Genomic DNA, 22,100 nt, shown 5'->3' on the forward strand with positions numbered 1-22,100 from the left:
GCCTTTTTCTAATGACATTAGGAACATAAAGAGTCCTTGAATGAAGTCTGGCTACTAAACTTTGACCTCAATACTTATGATAAAATTCTATCACTTTTGTGATCGTGTGTCAAGGACCTCCTTCTTATTTACCGGGGCACGTTCTGAACACATTCCATATTACTCTTTGTCAACAACAGGTGGCATCATTATATTCTTTGTTTCGGTTGTGCTTTGTGTCATTCATTCAACGAAAGCTGATTTAAAAGGTATCCTGACACCCAGTTGTTTATCAGGATATGTCAAAGAAAACCAACATATCAATATGGTGTCTGTGAGGAGACGAGTCGCCAACATATCGAAATAAAACGGTTAAATGTGGAAATTTCGTGAACATAGGATATATAACGGTCAATGCAGTTCACAGGCTAGCGGCTTTCGTAGGCCCTCCCACATGCCTGGTAAATTGCCTGGTAAAGTGTGTGTAAATTATTGGAGAATTTGAGCAAACTTATATTGATTTAGAAAACAAACAGGTTGTGAGAATTCAAATGATCGAGAAATGTATATTTCAGATTGCAGCGGTAAAGATGTGAGATTAAGCACAAATCGGTGGCCAAACTTGACTGAGATTGCACTTGAAATTATCAATATCTTTTTTGCGTCTTATAAAAGGCTTGATTTTCCTTGTTGCTTTTGTAACAGGAGCAAAAACCCGATCCGGTCAATATTTCGAATAATTTGTCACCGATATAAAATCGCCACCTCTAAGCATAGTGCAGAAGCCAAAGTTCAAAATGTTTGAATGTATCTGATGTATGTGTGGCATGTGAATTCCTTAGTCTGATAAATGACATGCGAGGTCATTTATAAGATTGTTTCAGAGATCTCGTGAATGAGAAAAGATTTCTTTTTTGCCGACATTATTTAAAAAATATCTAAAACCAATTTTCCTGCATGCTAAATTTAAGTTAGCGGACACCAATCACTTATTGTATGTATTGGCGCGTACTTCACTTGATCATCAACACAAACAAACACATGCATCATAGACCTAATCAGCTTACTCAATGTTGTACCCAATTCAAACCCTTTGGGAATAAAACGCTTTGTTCCAGGTATTTCCATATCTACGTTATCCTGCAAATACAATCCACAAAGAACCTTAATCCTGAAGGGAGACTGAATTGGGTACTTAGGTCTATAGGATAAGTTATCAACTTACGTCTGGTATTTTAAAAATATAGAGATAGGACCTGTTATAGTTCTCAAAAGGACGGCTGAACTTACAAATAATACTCGCATAAAACTTGATACGACAATGGATACAGTAAAATTTTGGGACATCCAACTCGAACTTGTAGAATTTGAGTTATAATTGGACTAATTATCTTAACGTTTCTTTTTAATCAAACGATTTTATCTTTTAGATAACGACGAATCTTGCAGAGATAGAGTTTAGTCCTGTTTGTTACTAACGAAACATCTGCTCACCGTATTGCCTTTCACTTGAGTTATAGCGACCTCACCCCCTCGTAGCCAGCGGCGCGGCGTCTCTGGCGGGATATTTTACGGAGCTTTAGCAACGACGACGGGAAAGGCAACGAGAGAGCTTAAGCAGGGACAACGGCGACAACGGCGACGGCAACGAGAACGTCATCTCAAAATATAATAAATATAAATTCGCGTCATTTTAATGGCTTCGTGACTATTTCAACCTTTTTAATATGACATGGGTGTGGCAGTTCACTGGTCGGAACGGCACTTCATTTAGGGGAGAAAATGAAAATTTATTCTCAAGAGCTGACATTCTTAATAAAACCTCAAATTTGGCTATTTCACGTTGTTGTTTTGCTGAAGACGGCAAAGAAATGGACAAAAGTGAAAAATGCCCGTGCAGGGCGTGCAAAGCTATTGTTTTTGCCCACTAAATATGCAAATTTGTGACGTTCTCGTTGCCGTCGCCGTTGTCGTAATAGGGACCTTAAGATCTACGACGGCGACTTCAACGAAAAGGTCACCTCAAAATATCACTTTGTTTTGTCATAATTCTTTCGCTGTTATTCTATGTCGTTCACTTCTTACAATTTGGGTGAAGTATCCTAGAGCGGCGGAGATCTAACCCGAAGGTCGTGGGTTCGATTCCCACCCTGGTCAGAGTTTTTCTGTCCTTTTGTGGGCCCATTTCCATCTGTAGGGCTAACGCTCACATGGTTCATATGGGATTGAAATCTAGCACTTCACATTACACTCTATTCAGTTAACTCTATCCTAAAAATAAATTGGTACGAGCGGTTTCGGAGTGAAAACAGAGAATGAAAGAATCTCTGTTGCATGCTGACGTTGTCGTCAAGACCTCAAATGTGGTAATTAAACGTCGTCGTTATGCAGAGTACCGCAAGAATACGTGCTAAAATCCGTGCTGCACGTGCAGCACGATTATTTATGCTCTTTAAACCAATGATATCATTGTTTTGCGTCGTTGTTGTTGCCGTCGCCGTCGTAAAATCTTAAGCTCCCTAATAGCGAGTTTGAGCAACGACAACGGCGACGGCAACGAGAACGTCACAAATTTGCATATTTAGTGGACAAAAACAATAGCTTTGCACGCCCTGCACATGCATTTTTCACTTTTGTCCATTTCTTTGCCGTCGTCAGCAAAACTACAACGTGAAATAGCCAAATTTAAGGTTTTAGGAACAACGTCAGCACTTGAGGATAAATTTTCATTTTCTCCCCTAAATTAAGCGCGGTTCTGACCAGTGTCATTGTTGAGGAACTACCATACCCTTGTCATATTAATTAAAAAGGTTGAAATAGTCACGAAGCGATTAAAACAACGCGAATTTACATTTTGAGATGACATTCTTGCCGTTGCCGTTGTCGTTGCTTCGTAATTTTTCGCGCGCGCGCGCGGGCGAGATTTCAACACGCACGTTCTCCGCACTTCGGAGAACTACTGTATGCGGGAAAAGCAAGAAAAATCCCTGAAGGCTAGCCTGGCGGGATTTTGGAAAGATAAGAACAATATCCCAAATGATAACTTCTAAATGTATTTCTCTCGGTGAACCAATCTGTTCGATTTTCGGTTACGCGACATAAGAAAAGAAAAATGAGATCGAGGAGGCACAATGTTTTTCTTTGTCTTTAGACATAAGAGGGGTTTATGGCGGGGAATCGGGTGCCCGAAGCCGGAGCGGAAGTCTTAAGTGCAAATGTGTTCCGTTTTCTCTGCCCTTGCAATGGAAAGGAGCTTCCTGTCCACATCATGCTAAATGCGCAGTATCTTGAAGGGGCAAAATTTACTGCCATTAAAATGAAAGCTGCTGGGCAGTACTTTTCTGTGGTGCTGTTTATTATGCTGTACACCGGGTGGTTCTATCTTTTGAGTCTGTGGGTGAAATCCTAAAATGTGACCATTCAAATGAAAGCTACTGAGCACTGAGTAGAGGTGGTGCTAATTTTGAAGTCTGTGGTTGTAATCCTAAAGTGTTGCCATTCAAGCGAAAGCTACAAAGCAGTACTATCCTGTCGTACCTTGCATTATGCCGCAAAATCTGGCTTACGGTTTTGAGACGGTAGATAAAACGACATTCGAATAAACCTGGATAAGATGGTACTTATGTACTGCACAGTTTCCGTATCATTGAAACTTGCTCTTCCTAATCATTTGCCTTCATTCCTCCGTTTACGTGACGTACTCAGCAAATTAAGTTGGTAATGGTGGTGGTAAGAAAATGAACAAAGTGCAAAGCAACACTGAAACTTACAGCGTTTGGTCTGATAACAGTCCTGCAGATTTCTATTAATTTGCTTTGAATCTCTTTCTGTTCCTGACTCAGTAACCATTGAGGATCATATTCGGAACTCAGGCCCCAGAACTCCTTTGCACCCCACATCTTAGCGGCCATTGACCCGTTAGCCATCTTCGAGGTTGTACCGTGAAATGTCTCCTGTCGGTGGATGTGTCCTCGCTCGTCACTGGGTTGTACTGATTTGATTCAGTCAAGATGTCTTCGTTTTCTGATATCTGTTTGACCTCTGACCCATAACATTACCAATCGGAAGACATTAGATAAGCAGTGACTCACGTGAAAGTTGTATTTACTTTATTGTTGATTACTGTCCATTGTCCACTGATCGTCTATCAAGATGAAAAAGTGATAAAAATTATTCAAGAACTGGCGAATGGAGAATTGGCCCTTCGTAATATCAGAGACTTTCTATTGTCCTCCAGCTTTTTTACAAATCCTTGAAACCAGTCAAAAACAAATACAACTAAATACCTTTCTGGCCAACTGCCGGTTTTCACTGTCACACCATCATCAAAACCATTAAGCAAATAAAGTCAAGAATGAAAGAGATAAAAAAAGATGAATATTCAAACAGTCTCACAAAGGTTTAGGTCTGTGCGATGTTTCGTGCTGGAGATATTCGAAGAAATGTTTTACTCAAATTTATAAGGCTTTGTATGGAGACGCCATGTTTGTGTCCCTCTCAGGGGCACAAATATGGTGGCCGGAAGCTGACAAAAACATATGTCATCGAGTTTTGCTATAAAAAAACCAGTAGTCGTCTTTTGAGGGCTCATAAACATCTATGTGAGTACTATATTCTCATACAAGGACTGTTCAGATTGCAAAATCTCAGCGGATAAGTAACTTTTTAAATTTACGTGATAGCATTCGCGACCGCAATTTTAAAATCGTGTCACGCAAAAGCTTAGAAATTGAACCTTGCTTTATCACAAGACGAAAAACCCCACCAAAATGAAAATTTGTGAAAAGACAGGTCTTCAGCTGTTCTAATAACTAACTAAACTAAAATCTGAAAAGGATTGATAATTCTTTATTTTTTAGTTTTGATGACGTCAATGAAAACCCTGTTGCGTTAAAAAACTGCTCCTGTTCCTGTAATTAGGAGAAAACTACAAGTTATGGTGTCTACTATGGTGAGAGAAGCATAATTGAGCCTAGCTGATCCTTGACCTCCTTAGGTCAACTTTTTTACGTCACAGGTTACTCTTTTTCCTTCCATAATTTCTTTCTATTTTTTAAACTGCGTGTCTTCGTGTCCTTTTGGGCCAACCTCATCGATGCACAACCTTCTGGTGAAACAGTGAAAATCAAACGAAAGGTTTGAAATTGAAAAAAGACTGGGCCCTAGAAAAGACCAACTCTTCCCAATACCACTCTCACTCTTGCTGCACGTGTAATGGTGGACAAATCGACCAATTTTTGACAAGTTGAAGCAATGCCTACCAGAACAAAGAAGAAACCTTCAACTTGTTCTTTCGAATGGATTGGCATTGGAACGATAGAGAATGGGAAAATATTTTACAGGTAACGTTGTGTTTGTGGTTGAAATACAGATCAGAAGAATTATGAAAGAATGTGGCTGCATTTCTTAGCAAATATCGTTATTTACGGACGAGTTTGACAATTCACTATTATTTACGGAGGCACTTAGACTCAAATAAAGATTTAGTTATGAAATTATATTGTATTTAATATCCGCAATTAATGATCCGTAATTAATGATCAATATGCGGTTTTTTCTGCAGTTACCGGAGCAGAGATTACGTAGAACAAAAGAAACATGTAGAAACGACAGATACGAAACAACTCCAAATAAAGGCTAATCCCAAGTGACCAAAAATACAATGCTTTCGGGTACCTGCAGAATGCTTAATATGCTTAATTTCGATATGTGTACTTAAAAATGTATTATGTTTTTTATTAGCACCTTTTTCGTTCCGAATGTTTTTTTGGTTTTTTCCTCAATTCTTGTCGTAACCAACACCTTTGAGGCACCCTCATGCTCTCTTGTAGATGTACAACTGTAGGAGGTATCAACGTAGCTGTAGATGCAGATGTACATGTAGATGTGGTGCACATCAAAGGTTGTCTCATCATTTCTAATGGTTTAATAGGGTGCTGCTGATGTCAAAACTGTAGCTTCTGTGATTACTGCCCACTATATTTTTATCATTGTTACTCTCTTGTCTTGAACCCTTGGTAGGAGGTCAAACATTTTGTCTTGACAATTTAAAAAATAATGATACACACATCTTCCATCAGAAAGTCCTGATGTGTTAACAACTCTGATGGATCCTTGGGGGGGCGGGAGGGCAGAGAAGGTGGTGGGTGGGGGGATGGGTAGTGGTGGGGACTTGCAGATAAAATGACTGGAATACTTGTTGTTTGTTTCAGGCTAATGGGAATTAAAGAAAATGCTTTAAGAAGTGTATTTAAAGTAGTATTCAATAGTTTCATCTTTTAGGGGTCAAGCTCAAAACGGGGTTGGACAGTCTGCGAGCCAGCGAGCCATGCGAATTTCGCATTTAAGTCTAAGCACCCATTTCAAATTGCGCTGATAAACAGTTATTAAGTGTAAGCACCCATTTTAAAATGGTTGGCTTTCAATAACTGTGTGACTCGCATGCTGACTTGCATGACTCACCATGTTAGCTCGCTGGCTCGCACATTTTCCTACCTTGCTCAAAACAGTATTTTGTTGCTTTTCTTTTTTAGTGAATGCAATTTCAATGGAAGTTTGATAAAATCTGGAGATGATGTCATCATAAATGGCAATGATGATGAGTATTTTGTTGGACGTGTGGTAGCATTTTATGAACTTGAAGGCATCAAAGACCCAAACCGAGCTGTTATACATTGGTATTATACTTATCAGGAACTAAATAAAATCACAACAAAGTTAGCATTTACTGTTGCTGACCCTTCAAGAGAGCTTTTTTTACCTGGTTCAGATGTCAAAGATAGCATTGTAGAGATTGATGCTGAGACCATTTCTAGGAAATGCACAGTCTTGATGTTCAGGCAACAAGATTTGCCTCCAGACAGCTTGACTTGTGACGATGGTCAAGATTTGTTTTATGTGCGGTTCAAGTTTGACTGTCATTACAACTTTAAGCCAGTCAATAAAAGGGAATCAGTGTCAAAAAGAAAACCTAGAGCATCAACAAGTATAACAAGCAATGGTAAAACTCCGTACTATACTCCAAAGAGAACAAGCACTCAAAAACAGAAGCCTGTTGATGAAAGTGTTATGAACAGTACTGTTAAAACCCCTCAGACAAGAAAGACATCTGCGAGAAGAAAGAGTAAGTTGATGTGACAGTGTTAAGGAAATCTGAATTGGTCAGGTTTGTAGTCAATATACACTAGTTGGTTTCTATACATTTCAAACTGAATTGTTTTTTTGTTTTTGTTTACTTTGTTGGATAGTTGTTAATGACACCAATACCACAAGTGAACCATCAACCAACAAAAAAATGGTAAACAAGAGATGCACAGTACAACTGGAACCCCTAGTTTTTGATGAGGATGTTTTGACACGAAGTCGAACTAAAAGAAGAGCAAGTCGTAGCATTCCTGATGAGTCTTCTGCAACAACCCCTAAGAGAAGCAAAATTAACAGTCAGAGCAGAAAGAAGGCCATTGAATCAGCCGTGTCACCAAGGCAAAGATATGGTTAGTGTTTGTCCAAGAAAATACAGTAAGGTCAAGTTCAACGAAGGCTGTAGGGAAGAATGATGATTAATTAAAATGTGAGATATATATTTGATGACAGAGGATTTGATTTGAAGGTGTTTTGATCTGGTTATAAGAGTTAAGTAATTTATTTGTGCTTTACATTTAAAATGACTTTTCTCACTGCAAGGCTTTCTGTTTGAGACAGTGAATGGCTTACAGTGATAATGATAATGGTGTGATTTTAGTTGACTTCACTTTACAATGTTGTGCCCAGACCACAACACCTACAATGAGTGACAAAAGTCCTGGGACACTCACCCTTTGAAATTGGTTTTCTAACTGAGTTTGAAAAATTGTCCCCTCCCCCTCAGAACAATGTTGCCAATAGTGAACATACCGTATTTACCAGTGTATAAGTCGACCTTTTATGGCCTCAAAAGAAGCTCCAAAAATCGCCCTCGACTTATACACGGGTGAAAGATTTTGAGCCAAGTTCCAGCTAAGTAATTTATTCAAAATTAACATAATAATGTTAACGTTGTCGTGGGCATAACAAACGCAGTGGACAAAAGCCAACGTAAAAGACTTCAAAATGAATGTAAGCAATTCCAGTTGAAATGAAAAAGGAATTTGTCCGACTCTAAATGTTGAAGATACTCAAAAGCACAAATATGAAATAGACACTGGAAATTTTCGTTTTCCAAAGGCGGAAAGCTCTAAAAGTCATCTCTGTTTCTTCTAATAAAACACAATCGTTCAATGGCTTAGTGACCTGGTGCAATACCTCATGTTTGTGTGCAAGCATAGTCACTTGTGTTGCGTGAAAATGCTGGTTGGTAATGAATGTTTATTATTCTTTATACAAACCTGGCAGATTTAAATGCTTTTGCAGACTTTGTATTGTTTGGTTTATGAGTTTTGTTTTGTTTGTCATTTGAGAAATTATAAGTCAAGGACCAATAATTATTATTAAACCTTGCACATTTTTGCATCGTTCACAAGTTGTTTTCAAAGATTGACTCCTGCTTCTGTGATGTTTTGCATTGTGCTTATCCTCTGAAGCCCTTTATCCTAAACAACGAAACAGGTGAGTTTGAGGTTTACTTGTTCGATTTTCTGAGAACTTTTTCGAAACTCAAGGACAAAATGCCCGCATATACAACAGCTGTTGAACAACAAAACTAGTAAGCACTTGAGGCCCTGATTTTTTTGTGTATCCACATTTCCAGAAATCGAAGAATACAAGATTAGTGTCCCATGAACATTTAACAAAGAAATTAAGAAATTGCTTTTTTTACCATCAGAAATGGTGGATCGACTTATACACGGGGTCGACTTTTACATGGGTAAATACGGTACATTTCCTTGTCTATTATAACATTGATTGGGGGAGGGGGGACTTGTATTTTTGATTGCAGGAAGGGGGGGGGGGGACTTGTGTTTTGAAGCTTTTAGTGGAATTTTGACAGTTATGCTTAGTTTCTGATGTCTGAGAGGTTTTCAGGCCTATCCTGACATTAGCGTCCCAACTACTTTTGCCACTGATTGGTACTAAGGTTCATGTGAATTGTGAATAATGTGTTGGATTATTCAGGATCCCACAAATGTTGCTTGAAATTCTCTCCAGATGGGGCCTATGATCATTTCTTATTACAGGGGACTGGAAAGAATTTTCATCTACAGGTGTCCTCAAAAAGGCAGCGCTTTCTCCTTGTGTTTTAGTGAACCCACTGCTTCCCAGGTGTACAGTAAAACAATGTTGCACTTAACATGGGATCTGCTTAGAAGGAAGATAAGTGTTTGGCTTCTGCCTGGCAATGAACAAGTCTCTTTGTGGCTTCTTGTGTGGAACCCTTGAAACCTAAATTAGCGGGAAATATTGCCAATAAATAGATGAACAACTTTTGCACTTGTACTAACATTTTGTCAGTTAATATTATATCCAAAGGAATTGAGCATGGTTGACCCATTAACTCTAGAAAGTCCCCCGCCATTAACAAGTAAAATTGTCTGGCATAAGACAGATTAGTATTGCCTGATTTCAGGCCGAAGGGGACTAGGTACGAGTCTGTAAATTATGGGATTAGCAACTATTGATCCACATAGTCAGAAAGAACACTGAGATTTACAAAAGCCCCAATCGGATTAATTTTGACCGAGATACAGCCATTTAAATTTGTCAAATTTTACAAAGAAATGTTTGGTCATCTGTATGCAGTGTCCAGATGGCCATACAGTACCTTTCTTTGTAAATTTTGATGTTTTTAAATGGCTGTATCTCACTTAATATTGGGGTCTGTTAACCACTAAACTTAGGGAATTTGTAAAGCTTGGTGTACACTTTTTGACTCTGTGGATCAATAGTAGTTAATAATTTACAGACTCGTACCTACAATGTCCCCCCACGGCTTGAAATCACATGAGAGAGAGAGAGAGAGAAAGAGAGAGAGATAGAGAGAAAGGTAAAGTGAGACCTACAGATTTTACTCTGTCTAATGCTGGACGATTTAACTTGTCAATTGGGACACTTTAGGTGTGAACGAGTTAAAATGCTATCATTGTTTTCTTGTAGACACAAATGAAGTTCTTGAGCAAATATTGGAGGGTGGTGATGAGGAAGATTCAAGTGATAATGACAGTGTCTTTCACCCAAGTGATGCCAGTGATTCATCAGATGATGCTGATGATGACGCTGACACTGATGCTGATCATAGTGATGTTGACGTCCAGAAAGTAGAGGAGAAAGGAGCTATCTGTGAGACTGCATCTTATAATAATGCTATAGGTGAGTTTGAATATCCTTCTTCATGGAGGGGTTATATACGAAAAACAAATATTTGGTGGAGCACTGCACTATTATTGCAAAGGTCAGTGGTTCAAATCCTGTTCAATCCTGAATTTTTCAGGCTAATTCCTTTCATAAGTGCTTAAGCAACGTTCATGACAGCAACAATGTATTATTGTATGAATATTGATTCCATTCGTTGTCTTTGTTGGTAACTTTATTGCTGTTAGTGGTGATTTTTAACATAGCTGTGATTTAGGGCGTGTTCGATTGACTGTATTCCAGAATAGGAATATGTGGACTTGAAGTTAGAAATCCTTTGTTTTTGCAGAGATTCTTATTAATATTGTCAAACATCTGCTAAAATGCTATTTTAACCATAGCTTTATTATCCTTGTTGCTGCAAAACGCCACACATAGTGTTTTAAATCATCACTCCGCATATTCTTATTCCGGAATAGGGTCAATCGAACGCGCCTTAAGTTTTCAGTTTGGAAAAGGTTGAAAAGTGTTGCTAAACGTTTTTCATTGACTGTAATCCATTTTTGAACAACAACAACAGGCACTTAAGACAGAGTGAAACTGTTCACATGAAAGCTTCTGAGCAGTACTTTAGTCTTGTGTTTTTAGTGGAGCTGGTGTGCATGCGAAGCACCATTGGTAAGAAAAATAATATGGTAACCCACCTGTGTGAGAAAATTTGGTTTGGTCACCATACAACCGTACGTCCACCCTTCTATCTACATTCATTGCCAATCTGAAACTCTGTGGTGCAACCAACATTTTTGGTGGGAACATCTCTGATATTGGACATCCATGTTGTGGTTAATTGACACCTGTCTAAACCAGGTATTCGCTGACCAGTATGACCGTACGCTCAAGCCAGGTTAACTTTTTGCAAGAATGAAAAACATGGGAACCCTGCTTTTAGGCTTAGCTTAACATATACATCATCGTGCTGTAAAAGGAAGTTCTACAGTGCACTGTTTTGCAGGAACAAACAGTTTTCAACAGTTTGGTTGAGCCATTTTAGTTGACACCCACTCAACCTTGGAGGATGCAGTACCTGGTTACATGTTTATTAGTTGCAATCAGTATGACTGTCATTATGTCTGAAAGGTCAAGCTGACTGACATCTGTGGGTGGGTCAGCAGACACCCTGTAGATCTAAATTAAAACAACATCTTCAAAAGGTGGAAGAACTTCTGTTGAGTCAATGGTCACCTACCAACCTTTACTTCTCTAAAGCATCTCTGGTTATGGGTCATTTTGTGCCAGACTCAAGGTTTTCTTGCAAGACTTTGAGTCTTGCATCTGAGTTGGTAATTTCTTTGCACACATTGTTCTTTGATGTGATATTTGTGTATTAATTTTGAGGCTGTTAAATTAGGACTGCTTCCTTGGGTAGGCAGTTGAATAAACTTCAATGGACTGAGGAGCTACATGTACTTGTATGCTAATAAGGATGACAAGGTGGCTCTAAAACCTTTTGGAGATGTGGAAATTCTGGACAATCTTGTTTAAAACAAAGGCCACCAGGTACATTTCTTGTGGCATTGTTAACAGCCATTATTATTATGCCTCAGTCTGTATTAATAATAATAATAATAATAATAATAATAATAATAATAATAATAACTGTTCTTTTAAAGATAATTTTATTATTTCAATCATTGTCAATCATGAAACAGGTGGAAGTGGAGCCAAGCCATCAAGAATTTTGCGGTCTGCAAAGAAGAAGCAAGCATTTACATCCTTACAGGACACACCCAGAGGTAATGGAGACCTTACAGACAATTATTAATATAATGAACTGAAGGCAGTGTTGTCAAATGTGTCACAGAGAACCATAGCCTAATGGCTTTAATCTCCTTGTTTCTTCCAAAAAAACAAAACAGAAACAAAGACAAATGAATGAAGGGGTAGTTTCTAAAGAAACTGTGGTGCTGCGTCGGTGGGGAAGTAGTATACAAAAATTTGGTTTTATCAACGGAGTTGATAATGTAAATTGGCCACCGTACAGAGATTCTAAAAGCTGACGTTTCGAGCGTTAGCCCTTCGTCAGAGCGAATCCTGACGAAGGGCTAACGCTCGAAACGTCAGCTTTTAGAATCTCTGTACGGTGGCCAATTTACATTATCAACTCCGTTGATAAAACCAAATTTTTAGAAACAAAGACACTTCCATAAACCATATCTTTAAAAATAAAGGCTCTGGTTTCATTAGCGTGAAGCAACTAGGAGTATTTCTTCTCCCCCCTGGATGGGATGTTAGTCCATTGCAGGGTTACCCCCAGCATTTCACCGGTATCCATTTATACACCACCTGGGTGGAGAGAGGCACCGTGAGAGTTTTAAAAGTGTCTTGCCCAAGAACACAACACAATGTCCCCAGCCAGGACACAAACCCGGACCACTCGATCCAGAGTCGGACACTCTAACCATTAGGCCACTGTGCCTCCCATATCTTTGCCTAATTAAAAAATGTTGCTCTCTTTTGTCGTTCTTGAAGAATCATCCACTACTTATAGCCCCTGCAAAAATATATCTCTTTTTTTGTTAGCCATTGTTGTGTGTCAAATGTTTTGACATCCTGAGGGTACGTCAAAGAATAAAGGATAAAAAAATATATATAAGGCACAATGGTGAATTAATCTACCTGTTGTGTCCTCTTAATACTTGAATTAGAGGAATGCTAGGCAATAACACTAGAGTGAAGACAAGTACATGCAACAAGTTTGCCATGTGTTTCTTTATTCCCTTCTTCCCATACTCCTCTTGGCCTACTACATGGCATACATTCATGAAAGGTCTCTCAAACATTAAGTGACACAATACACATCACCAACCATGACTTGTGAACCTCGGTCACAAGTGTGGGAAGTGCAGTCAATTATCCAATGCATCCTTTTTGGGGCTAAGAAATTTTTGCACCCTGTAGGTAAACATGATACGAAGACACCATCTCGACAAAAATCAGTGCAGAAGACTCCACTAAAGACACCAGTACTGCAGAAAGCCAAAACACCAAAGACAGTTGGCAAGACACCCAAAACACCCTCAGCGAGTAGTTCCAAACGACCATCAAGGAAAAGTTTAATGACACCAAGTATTCCTGATCGACAGCAACCCTGTAAAACTCCTGGCACACCCTTGGAGTTAGCTCGTAAAAAGTAAGGTTATACAGTTGAAAATAACCCATTTTGGAGTTTACTAAATGAAAAAAAAATATTGATGGTTTCTGGTTTCATTTTACTATGAATGAGTTTAGAACTGAACAAGTAAATAATAGGGTAAGGAGCTCTTGGAATTAGACTATTCTCTCGCTGGATTTCCGGTAATACAATCAAACAACTATTAGGTGGCCACCTACATGTATTAAACGGCCACCCCTATTGGCTGGCCAGTAATCAAAGTCCCTATGAGAGCTTTTCTATTGATTTTACCTCTATTATGCGGCCACTATGTCCATTTCTTTGAGGGTGGCTGTTTCATAATGGCACAGAGCTTGTTCTTAGAAAGTTAGCATGCTTTTGTGGAAGAGCATTCAAGGTTGAAAATATATTATAAGTGTTATAAATGCTATTGTAGTAGAGGTGAAGGACTACTATGTGCTCGCCATCTTCTTTGAAATTTTTATTCTATGGTCTCAGCTGTTGTGAGACTGAAAAGCAAGCAAGTAACAGGAAAAGATTTTGCAAGACAAGTCCAGTAGATTCCTGCACAGCTGTCACTATAAGGGGCACCATCAAAGTTGTTGACACTTCATATGAGGGCTGTTTGTGAAGTTATCACTATTTGCATCCAAACAGGTTTCATCAGAGGTGTTGCTTTTACCAGTGTTACTCAATAGTCTGAACCATAATGGACCAAACATAGCTCTTACCAATTGCTGAAAAACCTGGGAGGAAGGGGGGGGGGGGGGGAACTCCCATATGAAAAGGGGAGGGATGCTCATTGAAAACTTTAAACTAATCCCCTGAAGGAGACCAATCTGTGCATGGCCCAGGTTTTTTTTGGAACCTTAATTAAATTAATTAAGGTAAATATACACTTTTATATTTCTTCATGCGCAACTCTAAGGGAGACCCTAACGGCTAAATATGATGGCATTTTTGCCCAGAACACCCTAAGTGAGACCAAAATCCGAAATTTACACCCTTAAGTGAGAAACGGGAGATAAATACCGGCCTGATTTGGCTTTCTGGCTTGTAAGCAGAGACTTAAGTGAGATGACAAGCATCCCTCCCCTTTTTATATGGGAGTCCCTCCCTCCCCGGCCCCCCAGGCTGAAAAACAAGGTTCAGCCGATCATCACGCAAAGTAATTCCAAGAATTTTTTTGTTTGATTATTTCAGATTACATGTGTCTGCTGTCCCATCATCTCTCCCATGCCGAGACAAGGAGTTTACAGACATCTATGGTTTTGTGGAGGGGAAACTTGTGGATGGAACAGGGGGGTAGGTTAATTTTAAAAATGTAGATTACGAAATATGGGCAGACACATCAAAATGTGAACATTTAAGGAGGGTGCCTATTATAAATTCAAAGGTATGTGTGTGCAGTTTATGAATATGCAGGAAAAGCAGATCTTAATAATAAGTGTTATTGAAATCCAAAAAGAAAATTTGGGACAACCACACATTTTTCAAAGATAATTACCGTAACAATGTTTGTAAACATTACTTAAAATACAAAGCATTATGTATGGCATTCTTCTTGAAATTGAAGCTTAGTTATCTCTGAAAAATGCATGGTTACCCTGAGTTTTCTTATTGGATACCACAAGCACTTGCTAAGTTCTGCTTTCTCTGTATATTTTTAAACCATGCAAAAATAACCCTGCATTAGTTAGCATCACCCATAGGAGACTTGAATGCCTTGCGATGCATGTGACGTATGCGCAGTAACAATAGTAGGCACTGTCCTTAACCCATTGACTCCCAGGGGTTCCCGATTGACAAGTAAAATCATCTGGCGGTAGACAGAGTAAAATAGTAAGTATGGCCGGTTTAGGCCAGTTTGGGCATCAAAGGGTTAAAATACTCTTTTTCCTGGTACTGTTAGTGTGAAGGGTCTGTCCTGTGTAAAGTATGACTCACCTAAACTGACCAATAAATTTATTATTATTATTACATAATCATCAATAAAGATTTGATAGCCATCCTTCAGGTAGCAGTGCTAATCGAGGCAGGGGGCTGTACAAGAGATATTATTATATAATTATTTACTTAAAATACTAAATATTAGCTGCAATGTTATTAATTTTTATCTTGAATATGTTATCATGGAAAGAAATTATAGTAACTGTTAGTACCTACACAAATAATTACTGACAAACAAGGAAGCTGAAATTTAAAAAAAAGAGGGAACGAAAGGAGGACTAAGTGACAACAGAGCGGGCGAGCAAGTTGAAGGCGACTCTTATATCGTACCGATAAATTGTTAATTATTGTGGAAATCAAACAGTACATTTGACTTTAAGCAACCTTGTGATAGGTTCAGGTACACCCATATATTCATTTACTGATTCTAGTATGTTAAGTAGAGACACACGTACAGTAATTCCTTTTTAAATCTACTTTTATTGACATGACATAATTTTGGTGGTAGACTGTTCCAAACACAAGTACCAGATCGCGAAAACATTTTTTTTAAAATGTCAAGTCTGGAAGATTGAAAACAAATCCACGTTTGAAATGAGGCTAAATGTAACTTAAACAAGGTTAATCTCAAGCCCATGTGGCATGTGGCCTTTTTGCACCTAATGGGCGTGCCTTTATATTGCAAATCACCCCTTAATACAGCAGGGCTTGCTTGTGCATGACCATGCAATCTGTGCTCATCTTTGCCGATTCATGGAGCCCCACCCTTCCCATCCCAAAGAAACTTGGTCGTGGAGGTAAGTATCTCAGGTACATGTAAGTGTTTGTCCACTGGACTGTGACTGTGATAGTGCCGTTTAGTGGCCGCTTTAGAGTCGTTCCTGCTTGCGGGTTACCAGGGATGCCAGCCTACAGTGCCTGGATCACAACAGGCCCCCTCTTGCTAACTTTTAAGACACCAGTTCCCAAGCTCATTATTGGCAATGAGTTAAATGTTGCTCAATCAGTGCGTGTACATTGCCTGAGAGGTACTTGCTTTTTTGCCTTTGTATAGCTGTATGTATATCTCTGGAGTACCTGGCACAGGCAAAACAGCTACTGTACATGAAGTCATACGAAGCATTCAAGAAATTCAGGATGATTTACCAGAGTTTCAGTTCATTGAGATTAACGGGATGAAATTAACAGAACCCACCCAAGCTTACTCTACTTTTCTGAAGGTCAGTAATCATTGTTATTCTGATATGGATCCCCTGGGTTAATAAAGTTTTTTATTGTCCATCTCGTGAACATTAAAATAAGGTTTAGATTAATATTACTTTATTCTCATCACTTGGAGATATGGATAACAATATTATTTTTCATGAAGCAAACCAAAACGTTAGAATTGATTATAAGTTCAGTTTGATGTAATGTTCTTCAAGAGTGTAGTAGTAGTAGTATTTGTTGTTGTTGTTGTTAGTTGCTGACAGGACAAAAGGCAACTCCTGAACACGCTTCCAACATGTTGGACAGACTCTTCAGTAACCCAGCTCCTGACCGAGATCCTGTTATTCTATTGGTGGACGAGGTAAGGGCCCCTTTAAAACTCATCAAAATTGGTGAGATCCGATAGATGTGGGTAGAATTGAAAAAAGAGGATAAAGAATAGGGTTGAAAAGGGTATTATCGAGACAGGTGGAATTGTATGAAGTATACCGACGTGATGGTTACGTATTGAAAACAGAGATCCTCCCTTAAGAAAAGGAACAGAAAACTGTTGTATTGCGTGCAAATTTCGATTTTTTGATATTCAGAGCGAAACATGGATTGCATTACCACGCCCGCGAAGTCTTGGGATATTCAACAAATTCGCTAGTTCCCACGAACAGTTCAAGTGTATGTGGGCACCTGCTTAGCTTACATGTAGCCTTCCCCTCTTCATTCCCAGAAAATACTATTTTCCCCCTGGAGGGACAATCTGCTACAAGGTAAAGTACATACGAGTTCCTAGGAATCCCACAGTCGCCACTCATCCCGGGTTTTAAGTTGCATAAAGCGATTGATTGCATTACTACTCCCCCCTAGACGGGATGAGGAGGGGGGGGGGGAGGGGTGGGAGAGCGACGGAGAGGACCAAAGCGTTTTGTCTCAGGAATTAACTCGGCGACAGAACCTGGCCTTGAAGCGGGACCCAAATATGAAACTGCGTTACGTCATCAAGAAATAACGGTGACTCAGTGATAACATAAGCCCGGGAACATAACATAACATAACTTTATCTATACAGCATAAATAGCAATTACAAGTATCGAATATTATTTTTCTAATTTGAGATACAAATTTTTTAATGATGGGAGCAGTTCTTAGTTCATCCCCTGCAAGGAGTTCCACATCATCGGACCGTAAGACCTACAAAAGTCAGCAATGGCGTAAAACAAGGCAAGAACTATTTTTATGAACTGTTTTACTCGTCGGTATAACTTGACGTACCTTTTTCTTTCAGTTGGATTTGCTGTGGACCCGTAAACAGAACGTTTTGTACAATCTGTTTGAATGGCCGACTCGGCGAAATTCACGCTTAATTGTGCTGGCTATTGCAAACACCATGGATTTACCTGAAAGAATTATGATGAAGCGAGTCTCTAGTCGATTGGTATGCAAAATACTTAATGCATTAAACCTCTCTTTAAATTCCTGCTTTATTTTAGTTAGGTAAGTTTACAACCATACCATTTGGTTTCAGGGCTTGACTCGCCTAACCTTCCAGCCGTACACCTTTTCACAGCTGCAGCAGATTGTCATGTCACGGATCGAAGGACTCAAGGCTTTTGAACCGGACGCGGTGCAACTTGTTTCCAGGAAGGTAGAAAGGATTTGTTGTTACACTTTGTCAACGCACAATACCAAAAATTCGGTCGGTCTATCAGTTTGTTCCTTGTTAAGGACGGTGCCTACTAATTCAAAGGTATTTTTTTCCCGGTTTATGAATATGCGGGAAAAGTAGATGTTAACAAGTTTTATTGAAATCCAAAAAGAAAATTGGGGGTAACCACGCATTTTTCAAAGATAATTAAGCAACAGTATTTGTAAAAAGCTTTACAATACAAAGAAATGTATGGCGCTCTTTTCCAAATTGAAGCTTCATTATCTCAGAAAAATGCTTGGTTACCCGCAATTTTCTTTTTAGATCCCAAGAGCGCTTGCTGAGTTCTGTTTTCTCCGCATAGTTTTAAGCCGCGCAAAAATATCCCTGCATTAGTAAGCATCACCCATAGGAAACCCGAGTATCTCGAGATGCGCAGAATGTATGCGCAATAACAATAGTAGGCACCGTCCTTAACTAAATCAGTGGGTTGGTCGGTCAGTCAGTCAATCAATCAATCAATAACCCAGCGTAGCTAGCGGTTTTTTTTGGAGGGTGAGAGATTTCGAGTGGCGTAAGAATGCTGGGAAAACCGCTCGAGTTCTAGTCTCCCTCGCAGCCGTTTTTAGTCTCGTCACGCAACGCTCCTCTTGTGGGGAGGAGCGTTGCGTGACCCACAAGAGGAGCGTTGCGTGACGAGACTAAAAACGGCTGCGAGGGAGACTACTCGAGTTCTCTTGTGTTCTGTAACAACAGAAACGCCAGCTACGCAATATAATCAACCAACCAATCAATGAATGAATCAATCAATCAACCAGCCAACCGATTAATCAATCAATCAGTCAATCAGTTTGTCGAACGGGCCGATCGATCGATTTCAGATTTAGTACCCCGGGGGTCCAAATCCGCCAGCAGATTTGTACCAAGGGGTCCAAATCTAGGGGGGTGGATCCAAATTCGCTAGGACACTGGATTAAAACTCAGGATCTTAAAATAATTGAGGAGAAAGTGCTGCCTTTGTAATTTCATCTTGTCTCATTTCCAACACGTTCAATTCCTTCCCTTAGCAGAGATTTTCTCTGTCTTTGTATGGCGCCATTTGCAAAATAGGGCTAATGCTTAGCTGGACTTCTTTGGAATACTAGCGCTACAAATTAGCCTTTGATGGCGAAATCAGTCAGTCTGTCTGTCAATGGGGTGATCATTAAGGTTGTCCGCCAGTCCTGTTATCGTCTTCTTTTTCTTTTTGTTTGCACCTCCAAGGTTGCAGCTGTGTCCGGCGATGCCCGCCGCTGTTTAGACATCTGCCGCAGAGCAGTGGAGATCGCAGATTCCCGTTCCAAGAAAAAAGGCAACGTTTTGGTTGGAATGAATCACGTGGATGAAGCATTACAAGATATGTTTTCTTCACCCAAGATTCGAGCTATGATGTGAGCGTTTTATTTTTGACAAGTGGAAAACTTTTTATCATTGATAGGGCGTGGTAACAGCTACGAGGCAGCTCCTTGATCTTGGTCATGGTTTACAATTCTTTCAAATGCAAAAAAAAAAAAAAAAACCAACAGGCTACCTAAAAAGTACACAAAAAAATGGTTTTATCAACGTAGTTGATAATGTAAATTGACCACCGTAAAGGGATTCTAAAAGCTGACGTTTCGAGCGTTAGCCCCTCGGTAAGCCTTCGTCAGAGCGAATTGAATCGAATGGATTCGCTCTGAAACGTCAGCTTTTAGAATCCCTGTACGGTGGTCAATTTACATTATCAACTCCGTTGATAAAACCAAACTTTTGTGTACTACTTCCCCACCGACGCAGCACCACAGTTTCTTTTGAAACCATCCCCTTTATACATAAAAAGTAGCCGGGTTTGCCTGTTAGGTTAAAATGGATTCCGCGCTTATCCCGAGACACGAGTGATGTTGAACTTGGGGAGAGGTGCAAATGGACACTTTGTGACGCTTATTGATATTTACATTTCTGGGCATTTGTATGGATGGAACCCAGGAGCGTTCAATCGCATTGTATTTGTGGAACGGCGTTTTTACAGACCAAGTTATTGTTAGATTGATTTTCCGGCGAAACCAGACCTTTCAAGCCCATCACAGGTCTTGCATGAGATATTACTGCTCATGGGATTGAGAACTCCTCGTCTTAAAGTAACTTGATCTCTCAAAATGCTGTTACATAGACAAGTATCGGGGTTGGGGGCTACTGGTTATGGGCTTCGTTGGAAACATTTCAGTATAAAAGAGACTTATTTTAAACACTTCATTGTAAAAATGCTTTTAGAATCTCTGTACGGTGGCCAATTTACATTATCAACTCCGTTGATAAAACCAAATTTTTGTATTGTAAAAATGGGCTTTCGCTTCGCAAAATTAACTGCCGCTTTCTTCTTGACCATGAACTAGGTGTTTATCCTACATGGAGGGTCTTTTTTTGAAGGCAGTTATCGCCGAATTTCGCAGCTCGGGACTCGAAGAAGCAACTTTTGGAGATGTGAGTGATGTCCTTTACAAACCATGTGAATCAATCGTCTCTCACAGTTTAGAGATAAGATAAGATAAGATAAGATAAGTACTAAGATAAGATAAGATAACGTAACATAACGCAAGATTTTATTAGAGTGACTGACACTTGGCTACATAAAAGCTACTTTGCAGGTCTAGTCACAACATAAATGACAAAATTAGTTAAAATTCTTGAATTTTTTTCAAATCTAAAAAGGCTTTCGGCCTTCCTTTTTTCCGAACTAACTTTTAATCTCCTTATGCCAGGTTTATCAACAACTTCTTGATTTTTGTCGCATTGAAGGTGAGTGCCCTATATTTTTGTTTAAACAGTTCTGAACTCTTAGTTTTTAACTCTTTTGTTGCTGCTTATCGTGTTCATCATATGAGATGCACGGATTTCTGGATTTCTGCGTTGTGCCCGCAGTATTAAGGGCAGCGTTGCTGCGCATGGCATGTGATTCGTTTTGCTACCTCTCGGCAGCATTTCACTTACTCATGATACTGTTTTAAGGTAATAGACTTTAACTAACTCAACATTGTACTAAATTCACATCTCTCGGGGTTAAGATTTTTTGTGTATTGCATTTGGATGATAACACTTCACTACCATGTAAATGATATGGAAATACTTGGAACCAAACGATTTGACTAAGCCATCTCCGAGTTCAAGTGTGCCTCCTCTTCAAAGCGAGTCTAAGTGCAAAGTCTTTCTTATGAAAAAGTACAACTAATTACCATCACAAAAACTTCGCACTTATGACCTATTTGGTACAACATTGAGTTAGCCAAATTGGTCTATTTTTCAGGTATTGAACACGATCGACATTTCGTCTTTTTCTCTAGTCAAGGCTGAACGTTCAGTAATATCGAAGGACACAATTTTGATTCTTGCTCTTTTATTTTTAGGAGTCTCCTCTCCATCACCCTCTGAGGCCGCTGCCGTTTGTTGTCGCTTAGGGGCCTGGAGACTACTTCTAGTGGAATCTGGACGTCGGGACCTGGAGCAGAGAATTCGTTTAAATGTGAACCAGGATGATGTATTGTTTGCTCTTCAAAAGACACGCACGTGATTGGTCACGTGCATATGTTCGTTCTGTCATGTGAAAATCCACATTTTGATTCCCAGACATTCCAGCTCAAAGGACATTGTTTAATTTGTGGGGGAAAAAGCTCCTGTCAGCCGTTAATATTTCCCGAGTTTGTTTAACAATACAAATTGCTAATGTTTTATTTATTTAAATTTTGAAATTCAAGATGTTCAATGAAAATGAGAATATTTATTTTTGCCAAAAGTGTTCACAAGATTTATAAAAGCTGTATAATTTGTTTATATCGAGAGGAGACTTTTAATTAAAGGTTTTGTTCTCTACAAGATTTT

The 22,100-nt window shown here is 39.3% G+C and overlaps 1 protein-coding gene across 1 annotated transcript; it reads left to right on the forward strand.

The window, feature by feature from the left end:
- The first annotated feature begins 5,119 nt into the window (after positions 1-5,119).
- On the forward strand, positions 5,120-22,093 carry LOC137973306 (origin recognition complex subunit 1-like). The gene is made up of 15 exons (XM_068820090.1): positions 5,120-5,321; positions 6,513-7,102; positions 7,227-7,472; positions 10,048-10,260; positions 11,952-12,035; positions 13,201-13,432; positions 14,618-14,719; positions 16,419-16,584; positions 16,827-16,934; positions 17,850-17,999; positions 18,090-18,209; positions 19,473-19,639; positions 20,621-20,708; positions 20,987-21,023; positions 21,629-22,093. Exons 1-15 carry the CDS (start codon positions 5,233-5,235, stop codon positions 21,790-21,792), a joined length of 2,556 nt encoding a protein of 851 aa, XP_068676191.1. The 5' UTR covers positions 5,120-5,232; the 3' UTR covers positions 21,793-22,093.
- Positions 22,094-22,100: the final 7 nt, after the last annotated feature.

Source organism: Montipora foliosa, chromosome 10 (assembly GCF_036669935.1).
Source record: "Montipora foliosa isolate CH-2021 chromosome 10, ASM3666993v2, whole genome shotgun sequence".
Classification (NCBI taxonomy): Eukaryota; Metazoa; Cnidaria; class Anthozoa; order Scleractinia; family Acroporidae; genus Montipora; species Montipora foliosa.